A 13,239-nucleotide genomic window follows, 5' to 3' on the forward strand; every position below is an offset into this window, starting at 1 on the left:
AAAGACAGAGAGAGCAGCCAGGTAGGAGCGCTTGGGAGCCGCTCTGGAGGGTCTGACAGCCCTGCTTCTGTGTCTGCTCAGAGAGGAACACAGGGAGGCACTTTCTTCCATGGCCTGAGTGGACCACATAAAACCCTCTGTGCAGGCTCAGTGTGCATGTTCCAGACTCCTGGCTGGGCTGAGGTGGCTGCAGAGTCCTCAGGGAGTTTTTGTGTCAGTCCTTCCCCATCATGGTACAAGTCCTGCTTATTTAACCTCTTCAGAGAGTAATGGTCGACTTCTCTATGAGAAGCTCTTTGGCAGTCATCAGCCAACTTAGAGCACTTTCCAGAAGCTTTTCTGTGCTCAGATGCTTGCTCTGTGGGTCTGTAAGTCAGAGAGCAGTTTCCATGCCATGCTGTGGAGCCATCTAAACTAGCAAATAAAGCAGCGGCTTCCAACCAATAAATCTCTTTTTGTGAATAATCCAGGTTCCCTTGCACAGGGAGGAAACAGATTGCTTTCCATGTGATGAGGACTACTGGCACTTCTGGAGGTCTTGCAGAGATCTATGAAGTCTCAAATGTTTGCAGTTGGAGTCAGCTGTATTAATGCCCTGAGTTCAACTTTAAATCATGCAAATCGTCACTTCACTCTCAGCCATATCCACTCTTTGTGAACAAAAAAAAAATGCATTTGTGCATTGTGCATTGCAAGACAAAGTTGGGCTTCATTCGAGGCAATTTAAGACAAACAGGAGAAGTAAAAGAGCTTCAGAGCTAAAGAGATTGAAAGGAATCAAATCTCCTCAGTGATCAAAGAAAGGAGCTTAAAGAAATCTGGGAAAATATGCAGGCAAGAACAAATCTTAAAACCAGAAAACAGCCACTGAAGAAAGGTTTTGTGCTGCAGATGCAGGTCTTTAAGTGACAGACAAGCAGAGGAAGCCTGGAAGCTGAGATGCCATTGCCTCACCCTGTCTGTGCACACAAAATGTTGTATGATTTTCACAAGCCACTGAAGATACAACACACTGCTGTATTAGCAACCCAACACCCTCACTGTATTCACAGCCTTTTCTCCCAGACAATAGCTCTGTATCACAGACTTAATTACAGGTTAAGGGAGAGACTGAGAGGTTCACTACATTTGAGGGAAAACAAGAGCCTGTAGGGTTTTTCCTTATTAATTCTGCCCTCGCCTCCCCCCCTTACCCCAAGCTAACTCCTTAACCATCTCAGAAATCTTACATTAATGTTTCACAATGGGTCCAGGTGTCTTCCTTGAGCTCCTTGGAGAATAAATTATTTTCCCAGTCCACTCATGGCCTTCAAATAAGGAACCGTTCACAGTGTGAGTGCAGGATTCAGACAGGGACTGCACTGCTTTCAGTGTATCACAACCTGCTTTCCCTCCCCAAGATACTGAGCTAGGGAGAGCTCCTCCTCAGCAACAGATCCTTCTTCTGTGCCTGGCATTGGCAGCCCAAGGCTGATACTGTAGTCACTGAATTTCTCGTGTACTTGGGTAGTTCTTCTCTGTGCTGTTTTTGTTATTGGCAAGGTTGGTTCCAGTATGGTTCCTGTGTTTCTGCAGGGAGTTCCAGTCAGCATTGCAAATCACTTTTAGTGGCCGAGAGCTTGAAAGAGCACTGGTTTAACACAAAAGGAATGCAAAGGGTCTTTAACTGCAAGTCCTCTTGGAATAATTTTTCTGACTAAGTCTTCTTCTCTTCTTTCCATTTATCTACAGGTCTCTCATGATTTTGCAATCAATTTCAATGAAGACAACCCAGAATGTGCAGGTAACACTCATGTTAGGACGGACTGCTGTATTTTTGCTGTGTGCAAAACGTGCTTGCAGTTTTTATTATATCCCCTGAGTGTTATTCAAAGTGGTTTTTAAAGCAAGCAGCTGGCAGACTTCAAGCTGTCAGGCTTAGCTTTAGAAACCTTAAGAAGTGCTCCATTAATTCCCTGAAAAACAGGTCCCTTTAGAAGCACAGCCTGTTGCACATTCAGCATTGCAAATCACTGCCATGTCTGAAAACTAGAGCCGTGTCCTCTCAACTCCTTTTCTCAGATCTTCAGCTACATCAACATTGTAGGGCTGCACAACCGTGGAGAAGCAGGCTGTAGACCTCTGTGATCAAAGATTGCTTCAATTTAGAGACAGTTCTTTGGCCAGATGTATAGCAAGCTGCAAGGCAGCACAGCAGGGGCAGGGCTGAGGACTGCTGTGGTAGAAGGCAGTATGAAGTGCAGGAGGAGGCTGTGTTAATGCTGTGTAGGATATCAGTGTTCTGGCAACAGTCGCTAGACCTTGGCAGCCAGATTCATGTAGCAGATGTGGTTGGATGTCCTATATTTGTAGGTGAGGTCTGCAGGGACTGATGCTGTCTTTCCAGAATCTTCTGCCACCACCATCCCTGCATTTTGTCAAGACAATCATCTCTAAAGAGTCCTAACAAGTGACCCCTGACTGGCACTGAGTTCAGAGTCTTGGTCAGATGAGCATGGCTGTCTAAACCCAGACATTGTGATTCTCACTTATTCTTCTGCTGCCATCCAAACACTGAAATAGGGGTTTCAAAATGATCCTCCTCTTCACATTTTCTTGCTGCTCCTTTCAGCCCTTCTCAGGCACATTAACAACTTGCTTTCAGCCATGGTCAGCAGAATATATCCAGGATGAGAATTAGCATGCCAAGAAGTAAAGTGAGGAAAAGAAGAAAGGACAAGCAATTCAAGGGAAAGAGACATTCAAAGAATTTCAACTTTACACTTCTTAACCTTTGGGTTTGGTTCAGTGGGCATCCTTGGTTTGTTGTTGTGCTTGGACTGCCCAGCCTCAGGTCACAGAAATGTAATTTGGCATAAGTCCTGCAGCTGCTTGATCTGTTCACCAGGCTTTTTATGTTGCTTTTAAGGAGCTAAAAGAAGCAGAACTTACATGTACGCATCTAGAAGTGCCTGTAAGCTTGTGAGCCAGCTTGAAACTGAGATTTTAATCACACTGAGGGGATGGGGATAAGCTGGGGAAGCAAAACAGACTTCAGAATTTTGTCTGAACCATCATATTTGAAAATGTGTCAGCTCACCTGCTTATGAACACAGACACATTGGCATCTACACAGGGCCTAATCTGCTTAGAGCATCTCAGTTAACAGTGTCAGCCTTCAGTGATCACATATCTGTGCAGGCAGATATGTTCAAACATAGCTTTGTGTCCTGGTCCAAATGCAGGACAGTCGTGACCTTTGGTATGCCTCAGAAAAAAACCTTCTATCAGCCCATACAAAGAGTGGGGTTTAAATCTCTCCTTTTCTGCCTCTTTTGAATCCAAGGCTAATTTTTTTCTCACACTGCCATTGCCCTCTATTATCTGAAAATGCTCTCAGATCTGTGCAGGGCCAGGAGCAAGTCAGACATTCGACAGACAAACCCTCACTTACTATCCAGGCCATCCTTTGGGTGCAACACAAAATGTAAACACTGGCTCCCTCTAAAATAAAGGAGTCCAAAGCCAGCCACTTGCATGTCCTGTTGGCCTGGACTATACAAAGGACAGGAGACATTTCTAAAAGATACTGATACTGAGATAGCAAACAGGAAATTACATTTCTAGAACATTTTTCTTTCTCAGATTAAAGCCACTCTCTGACACAAAGCACACTAAATCTGTGTGGAAAGCAGGGTCTAAGGCTCAGCTTGTACTGTTTTAATGCATTAGTAAGAACTGCAGTCTATCTCCTCATCATCTTGGGGAAGATTCGTGAGGCCTTGATGCAAGATCAGTAAGTATATGTAAAGAAATGCTTACCAGGTTTGAAAGGAGGAGTTAACAAAAGGTCAGGTTTGCAATAGGTAATTTAGGCACTGGAATTACCAAGGGGAATTTTGTAACATTGCTTTGCATTTTAGGCAATCACAGCTGTACCTGGAGCTTGTTTTGTCAGTATAAAAATACCTTTGCCTCTATCTAGAGAGAGAAGACTTGTGTTCTTCAGCAGTGTTTCACAGGAGGCTCAGGTGCATCACTGCAAAGCAATTACAACTCCCTGTCATTTGTGAGTGATCGCTCTGCATACTGTAAACATGGCTGAGTCTGAGTGCAAACTAAAAGTGATTTAGGATCTTACTGAGGTCGTTTCATTCTTCAGCATCCCTTACAAAGCTCCTCAGTCTATCACTTTCTTTCCAATTCTAGACCTCTAATCCTTTAGATCTGGTAAGCTGGGAGTTCTGATTGTGGAGGCTAACATGCATCTCTTCAAGAAATCCTTCTTCCCAGTTGCTGCCAACACCAATTACCATTCTGTGATCTGTCAACTGTGTCAGCAGAAAGCCTCTTCTCCCTGCTCTGGCTATATATCATGAAATCAAAAAGCCAAAAATAGCTACTTCCTCATCAAAGCTTCTTGACTAAACCTGATTTTTCCGTAGACTGCAAAGCATCTTGCTGTTTCTTTCGAGATATCACAGCTTTTGGTGATAGTCTGCCAGGTGTGCCCTATGCCACAATAGTCAAATTCAACCTGTGAGCAATTACACAAATTCACCCTGAAAAATCATTTTCTCGGCACAGGGGAGTCAGGTATTTGAAAAGATGTTTGAATGCCTTAACAGCTCTAGGTTGTAAGTACAAAGGGCAAATTAGCTGGGAATTCCCATGACAGAAATAAAGACTGATCTGAAGAGGGGGAGAGAGAAACGTGGAAGTGTTTTGAATTTCTGTCTGTGCTTTTTGTGTGAATCGTAGCTGATGATCAGGAAGCAATCACTTAGACCTTGACCTGAGAGGGGTGGAAGCTATGGCATTGCAAGGTAATACCTGAATAACAGGCATTAAAAATGGCTGGGAAGGGCAGCTAGAGACAGTTAGTCCTTGGTAATTCTGGTATTTTGACTTCATACATGAAGAGTATGCCTTTAAAGATGCCTGATGTCGGTGCTGTGCCTTGGTGTGGCTTTTCGCGGCAGGCATACAAGGTGTTGTGGAGGCTTACCAGAGCTGCCTGCCCAAGCTGCAGCTGTACGGGCCCACCAACATCGCTCCCATCATCCAGAAGGTGGCCAAGTCAGCCTCTGAAGAGACCAACACCAAGGAGGCCTCGGTAAGGGCACAGCGCTGGGTGGGCTTTTTGCTTGTCTTACGGTGGCTCTCTTGCAGGCCATCCAAACAAGGCCTTTCCACGTGCCTGAGTCCTGCCTTCAGTCTGCACCAACTGCCTGCACAGAAGGTGAGTCTGTGGCAGCTGGAGCAGTGTACTGAGCCTTTGCAGCTGCAGTGGCCACAGCCTTAAACTCTTTCTCCACTGCTCAGTTGTTGTTCTCCCCCAATTTGGGGGCCATTGAGTGATGAATGAAGGCACAAACCCCATTGCCATATAGCAACGAGATTCCAGTAATGCAGAGAGCAGAGAGTCTCAGAAGTCCTTCCAGAAGTCCTTTCTTGCTGCATTGTAGAATCCCTTGCATTACAGAGTCTCAGAGTCCCACTTACAGAAGTCCCAGAAGCCCTTAAGAGAAGAAGCAGCTAATAGAAGTCCCAAGCTTATCCCTAGCAGCATCCCTCCACCGAAGCCCTAGTCAGAAATAGCTAACTAACAGAAGCAGAAGTCCCTAGCAAAGCCCTAACCCAAGTGACTATTGCTCACAGTGGCTGGTTTTTATACTCTTATCAATCCCTTAACCGGTAAAACCCAAACACACATATGAGCTAAAATCTTTTCCCAATAAGAGGTGCCAGCATGTCAAGGAGGTGACTTCTGCAGCATGTTCCAATCCAAAGGTGCCAACGTGAGGATGTTCTTGGCACACATGGAATGTGATTGTTTTGCTCTAGGCATCTTACTAAGGAATTGGTCAGCTAAGGAATCCTGCACTCTGCACATGTCCAGCAGCTGCCCTCAGAACAGTGGCTGCAACACTCAGTCTCCTGCTTTGAGAGCTGTTTCACTGCAACACACCCAGTTTTTCACAGCAGGAACAGAAATGGCACCACTAGGGTTACAGAAATTGAAGGGCCTGGCCCAGCAAGTGTTGCCCATAGAAGGAGTTGAGTTCAAGTGATTCCCTACACAGACCACCCCCTTTCAAGTCTCTTGTAGAGGCTGCACTAAACCTTCTTTGTTCACCCAGGGGACTTTTCCAACCATTCCTTTGGAAACAGTAATGCTGCAGTTTTCAGGTTGCTGTTACTGACACGGAGCATTGTGTGCCTTTTAGAATGGAGGAGAAAAGTCTGTGAGCCTTCATCTGATACAAACCCCAGGACAGATTCCTTGGGATAAAAGGCTTCAGCAGCAATTGTGTTTCAAATATACATCCTTGAAATGCATTAGGGTTATTTTTCTTCTGCCTTCCAGGCAAAATGGGAGAAAGGCAGAGTGAGGGAATAGGTGCGCAAGTAGGTCTGAAACATTTACCAGAGCAGGGCTCAGTGCAAGTAAAGGATGTAAGAGAGAGCTCCTATCCCACAGCAGGAAAAGAGCCTGTGTATAAGAACAGGGTGGAGTTGGACATTGGCATGCTTCTCATCACTAGGCCTGAACTTTCTCTATGCTTTCTTCATGTGCTGAGCCTTTTTTTGAGTCCTATTAAGGCAGCAGTTCTCAAATATTTCTGTTTGTGAGTCTGGACTTGTGATTGTGAGGGACTGGGGAGGGACTTTTTAGGGAGTCAGGTAGTGATAGGACTAGGGGGAATGGAAAAAAAATAGAAATGGGTAGATTCAGGTTGTATGTTAGGAAGAAGTTTTTCACCATGGGGGTGGTTAGACACTGAAACAGGTCACCCAGGGAGGTGGTAGAAGCCTCATCCCTGGAAGTTTTTAAGGCCAGGCTGGATGTCGCTCTGGGTAACCTGATCTAATGTGAGGTGTCCCTGCCCATGGCAGGGGGTTTGGAACTAGATGATCCTTGAGGTCCCTTCCAACCCTAACAATTCTATGATTCTATGATTGTCATTCCACTGCTGTTTCCAAGACCTCAATAGTATTTAGGGTCCCTGTCCGGAAATGGGGAATTGGTACATCAGAATTTCTGTTCCCCCCCTAGTCCTGCAGTGGCTCACTTTTCCCAGTGCTGCCTCTGAACTAGTATGTCATAGTAGGTAAGTTGCTTCATTCTTCTAAACCTAAGCTTCCCCTCTTTCTGTTTGAAAAACAAACCATTTTCTAGTATTGGGCTTCAAGATGAAGTTTTTTCCCGCATGTTGCGTGGCAGGAGGTGGTGCTCAGAGCACTCTGAGTTTATGCAGCTGTGCACACATGAACTGTAGTGATGTGTGCTGTTGGTATTGCTCCTGCAGAGTGACTGACATGTCCATTTTTCCTATGCATGCACATTTGTTAAGTGACTCCAGCAAATAATTGATACCAGATCCAAGTGGGAGTCACTTTTCCCCACTGCCAAGTGAAGTGTAAGCCCACTTCAGTGGACTATGGATTTTTGGGAAAGAAATGAGAAGTGCACAAAATTGCTTGCTCTCCTTTAGTGAATGAGAAAACCCTTCCTCAGGGCTCTGTGTGAAGTGTTTGAAGATGGAACTAGTACTCCCTCTGTGTGCCCATGCACTCCTCATGGACCCCCTTCCCCCTCAGAAGGCTTCTCTCATGGGCAGCAGTGGGTCATGCTCTGGTTTGCAGACAGCTGCACCCATCCCACCTGCCTGTTAGCAAAGCTCCTCTGAAAAGTGCTGTCACAGCTTCTTTGAAAGCTCTGCTACAGGCCTGCAATGCTTTAGCGCTCCCCTCCTACTGGTGCTCTAATGGTGAAAAATCTAATGGGAACCTGTCAGTAGAAGTGATTGTGCAGCAGGCAGAGAACAAGGCTAGTGAGGGTCTCAGGACTATAGCAGATTTCCCAACCAAAGCCCTGACTCTTCCAGCCCTAAGCAGCTGGAGCCCCCACTGTGCACCCCTCCAGCTCCTAGAAGTTACCTGAACTAAACTGCAGACAAGGAGCAACCAGTAGCTGAGGGGGTTCATTGCTATGAAGGCTCTGCTCTATTTGAAATGCCCCACGACGGAGCCACCAGAACACTTTTGCACTGGAAAAGGACAAGCAGTTGTGGAAGATGAACTAATGAGAGAATTCTTCCCTTCTTGTCCACCAACTTCAGCAATATTTCATCCTGCTGATCCTGACGGACGGCGTCATCACGGACATGGCGGACACCAGGGAGGCCATCGTCCATGCCTCGCACCTCCCCATGTCCGTCATCATCGTCGGTGTGGGCAACGCCGATTTTAGCGACATGCAGATGCTGGATGGTGACGATGGGATCCTGAGGTCTCCCAAGGGCGAGCCTGTGCTGCGAGACATCGTCCAGTTCGTGCCATTTAGGAACTTCAAACATGTAAGCTGAGTTTTCCACCCATTCCGTGGGAAGGGGCACATGTGTGACACAGCCAGCAGTGCCTGGGGGGGGCCTGACTCTGAATGGGCACCAAGGGCTTTGTTGTGTCAGAAATGGGCAAAAAAAGAAGTGTGTAGTAGTGGCATTATTGTGTCAGAGATGGGGGTGGGGGGGAAGTGTTTAGTAGTAGGATTATTGTGTCAGAAATGGGCAAAAGAAGGAAGTGTTTAGTAGTGGCATTATTGTGTCAGAAATGGGAAAAAAGACAAAGTGTTTAGTAGTGGCTTTATTGTGTCAGAAATGGGAAAAGAAAGAGAAGTGTTTAGTAGTGGCATTATTGTGTCAGAAATGGGAAAAAAGACAAAGTGTTTAGTAGTGGCTTTATTGTGTCAGAAATGGGAAAAGAAAGAGAAGTGTTTAGTAGTGGCATTATTGTGTCAGAAATGGGAAAAAAGACAAAGTGTTTAGTAGTGGCTTTATTGTGTCAGAAATGGGAAAAGAAAGAGAAGTGTTTAGTAGTGGCATTATTGTGTCAGAAATGGGAATAAAGTGTTTGGTAGTGAGATTATTGTGTCAGAAATGGGCAAAAAAAGAAGTGTCTAGTAGTGGCATTGTGTCAGAAATAGGAAAAAAAGTAAGTGTTTAGTAGTAGCATTACTGTGTCAGAAATGGGGGAAAATGCAATACAGAAGGAAATGTGCTTCTTAGTGAGCTGGTAAGGGTGGGCAAGGAAGAGGTGGGGCAGAATCCAGGTACTTCTTATAGTGTCATTGCTTGCTTCCACTTTCTCACAGATTTTAGTTTGGTTGCCCTCCCTGACTTGGTTTTCCTGGTGTCTCTTTTCCATTCTCTTTGCATCTGTTCTCTGAGGACTGTTGCATTCTGCTTTCCCTCCCTTTGTTTCCACAGGCAGATGAATTGGCTGTGAATTTATACTCATGGTGCTCCCCAGAAGGCTCTTCCCATATTGAAATCTAGGTCCCTAAGCTCTCAAAGGCAAGACTGTTCACATACAAAATCCTGGTTGTCTCCAACCCCTTTCACCAAAGTCTGTACCAGAACACAACCAAGAAAGTGGTGTTACAAAGAGCTTCCCTATGCCCTCAGCCAGCCACTCCTGTCTGAGCTGAGCATGGTGCAGAAGACACTGTAGGAGAGCTGAGAACAGACCAGCATTAAATTGCCAGATCTGACAGAATGCCTTAGCCATGTTCTTTTCTCCTCAGTCACTTGCCCTGCATTGCAGCATCTGTCCCAGAGACTGCTTCAGCAGCTGAGTAGAGACAGCATTCTCCACTGAAGGAGTTTTTCCATACAGCCAGGTTTTCCAGGGCCTCTTTCCTCCATGAGGAGACATGGAATGGCCATTGTGTTCCTCTGCAATGCTGATCACATCCCTTGCCTTCTGTTTTTTCCATCTTTCTCTCGCTCTCTTCCCCCCATTCCTTCTGTTGTATTTAAGCAGTTCTCCAGACTGGTTTGCTGCTTCTAAAACACCTTCATTTGACACCATGCCAAGTGGCTGCAGATTTGCACTCAGCTCTGGCTCCATACATGCCTATGCTGCCAGTGCCACTTGCAGTGACATTCACAGCTATCTTGCTCTCACTTATCCTCAGTACAAACAGGAGAGTATGCCTTTCTCATCACCCAGTGAAATCATTTTTCATGGGAGAAATGAGCTTGCTGCTGTCCTGGTTTTGCTGGGACAGGCTCCCAGGCCAGCCATGGTCTGCAGGCTGTTAGGAGTTTGGAGACAGCCAGGGCAGCTGCCCCAAGCTGGCTGCAGCTGCATCCCAGACCATAGACATCACAACCATTATAAAAGGGGAAGCTTGCCAAGGATGGGGACTTCTGCTGCTTCTTCTCCTGCTTCCCCTCTGAAGAGAGACTGAGAGCCCTGGGGCTATTTAGTCTTGAGAAGAGAAGACTGAGAGGGGATCTGGTCAATGTCTATAAATATCTGAGGGGTGGGTGTCAAGTGGAGGGGGCCAGGCTCTTTTCAGTGGTTCACAGTGATAAGACAAGGAACAATGGGTTCAAGCTTGAACATAGAAGATTTCAGCTCAACATGAGGAGAAACTTCTTTCCAGTGAGGGTGACAGAGCACTGGAACAGGCTGCCCAGGGAGGTTATGGAGTCTCCTTCTCTGGAGACTTTCCAAACCCACCTGGATGCATTCCTGTGCAGACTGCCGTAAGTGATGCTGCTCTGGCAGGGTGGTTGGACCTGATGATCTCTGGAGATCCCTTCCAACCTCTGATATACTGTGATACTGTGACACTGTGATCCCTGGGGAAGCTTGCTCATCATTCTGTTCCCACGGACTGCCTTCCCCTTTATTGTGACCACTGTACAGTCACTGGCCTGAGTATAACTTTGATTACTTTATATTGGCATTAGCTTGGCTGTTTCATTACATCTGTTTTCATTTCAACCCTTGGGACTCTTCTCCTTTATTTGACACACCTTCCCCCCCACCCCTCCTTGCTGCTGGGGAGGTGATAGTGGGTGATAAGAGCAACTCAGCAGCTGGATAAAGGCTGAATGGAAACAGATGTTTTGATTCAGACTTATTTTCCCCACAGAGAAATGCAGAATTTACACATTTGGGAGATTTCTGTCAGATCAGCTCTGATCAGAAACAAGCTTTACCATATAGCAGTGTGTTACAAAGATGAATTTAGTTAAATATCACAGTCCTTTTGTCACTGTGCCTTGTCTCTACTTTTGGTATTTTACCTGTTCAGTTATTACACTGAGAAAAAAAAATTTGAAGGATCTTTTTAGAAGAAGACTAGGAATCAAGTTGTATACATTTTATAGATTGTTTTCTGATAAATCAAGTATTTATTTATGCCTCAGTCTGTATCACCTCTGCAACTGGTGGAAGGAGGGAAGAAAATGTTATTTGTGAGCAATTATTTCTTGTTTTGCTGGAATACTAAACTAAAATTCATCTGGAGTCAACTCAATATTTATTTCATTACTCCAATTCTCAGGTCAGTGTGGAACTTAAAATCTCAGATCCAAAATAATCTGTCCAAAGCTGCCCCTGTGAGAAAATTGGAAGGGGAGTGAAGGAAATTGTAAAAATAACCTAAAAATCCCTTTTATTTTGTAAGTTTGACTTCAGAGAAGGTTCTGATCCTGCAGGCACCCATGCAGGCATTTAACACAGGCAAATGAGTTACAGTTACTCGGGTGCCTAAAACTTCACACCCACCCCTACACTTCACTGCTGCAACACCAGAGGCAGACAGAAAGCTTCATTTTAGAGGTTTAATCTCCTGCACAATGCAGTGTGTCAAAAGTACTTCAGCAAAGCATTAGAGCTTTATGACTCTCTAAGGAATATCCTATGAAAAAGATAACAACAATTGTAGTGGCTCTGGGCAAACGCTTTAGTTGCAGAGGCTTGCAAATTCAAGGTAACCATCAATGCTTTAAAAAATGCCCCATTGTGCAGTGGGTGACACAAGCAACTCACTGCAGGGGAATGGAACAAAGAGAAAATATGTTCCTTGAACCCATGTGAAGTTCTCTCTGTAATTCTCACCACCCCAGCAATGTGTCCTTCACCTGCAAGTGTGGAACAGTGATGCTCGTAACTGCTGAAATCACCTCTCAGTCCGTTCACAGAGCTGAAGTCTCTGCCTTTAGGATCTGTGGTGTATTTACTGTGTACAAAGCTGATGCCACATACGGATTGTGTTCCACTCTGCATTGTATTTAATCACAAAGGCTAACAATTGTGAGTTAATAACACCCTCATGACAACTGAGGGTGGAAAGCACAGCGCTTAGCCACTGCAAAGAGCAATGTTTTGCACTGTGCATTGCAATTATACATTAAGCGTGGTGAAGCTATGGAACTGAATCCACAGTAATTTGTAACATGCACCAGTTATCATCACAGGGGATTATTTTCCTACTGCTGGCTGATCTGATTGTTGTGTATCAGTCATCAGTTGAGAGCCATTCATCTTGAGGTGTTTATTGCCAGGATGCTCTTCAAGCATAGCGGGTGACCAGTGAAGAAAATGCAATGATAAACCTTCACCGTGCCATCTGTGTTAGAAACCCAGTGACACAGCACTGCTGAAACCAGGGCTGGCCTCTAGCTCACAAGCCACTCACACAAATGCTGCTCTGGTCTAGAAACAAGAGTGCTTTACCACCACAAATGTACGTAAGGTACCAGTGACTCAAACCATCAGGGAGGAAATCACCCCATCCCCAGGTTTGCAGGGTTTGGTTTCCCTGAATTTACAATACAGCACAAAAAAAGACCAGAAAAAGGTGTAGAGCACTTTGGGCCTTGGTGTACTTTCATCCAGCTACAAGCCCAGACTAACTCAATGAGTTTCCAGCAATAGCATGGCTCTCACATGGAGGTTTGTTCCCTTCTCTTTTCATGCCTCACTTCCTACCTTGATCTCGAGGCGCCCGTGCCACTGGACCCATGGCACTGCTGGCAGAGGGACAGGTTAACACTTGTTTTTCTACCATTTCCTGCAGGCATCCCCAGCTGCTCTGGCAAAAAGTGTTTTGGCTGAAGTTCCAAACCAGGTCGTGGACTATTACAATGGCAAAGGGATAAAGCCAAAGTGCATGTCCGAGTACGAGTCTTCCAGGACACTAGCTCCATGAACCTGCCTGCACTCTTTTACAAAGTCAAAAGAGAGAAAGCTACTGCCTACAACTACTGTACTTAACCATGAAATGACAAAAGTAGCACGTTTTGGTGATTTTTAACTGAAATAACCTTTTTTCTTTTTTTTTTTCTTTTTTTTTTTTTTGCATGTGTAGCCTAAAGGCTTAAATCTGTTAAGCAGTTGTATTGTTGAAACATTTTTATGGGGGAAAAAAAAATCCAGAAAAAAAAAAGAAAAGAA

At 45.1% G+C, this 13,239-nt stretch overlaps 1 protein-coding gene across 1 annotated transcript in view; it reads left to right on the forward strand.

Annotated features, from left to right (window-relative positions):
* The window catches only part of CPNE4 (copine 4), a 118,805-nt gene extending 105,811 nt beyond the window's left edge, over positions 1-12,994 (forward strand). The window contains exons 12-15 of the mRNA XM_054385091.1: positions 1,732-1,783; positions 4,962-5,095; positions 8,106-8,342; positions 12,863-12,994. Of these exons, the coding sequence (XP_054241066.1) occupies positions 1,732-1,783; positions 4,962-5,095; positions 8,106-8,342; positions 12,863-12,994 (555 nt within the window). The remainder of the gene's footprint in view (positions 1-1,731; positions 1,784-4,961; positions 5,096-8,105; positions 8,343-12,862) is intronic.
* The last annotated feature ends 245 nt before the right edge of the window (positions 12,995-13,239 follow it).

The sequence above is a fragment of the Indicator indicator genome, chromosome 11, assembly GCF_027791375.1.
Source record: "Indicator indicator isolate 239-I01 chromosome 11, UM_Iind_1.1, whole genome shotgun sequence".
Classification (NCBI taxonomy): Eukaryota; Metazoa; Chordata; class Aves; order Piciformes; family Indicatoridae; genus Indicator; species Indicator indicator.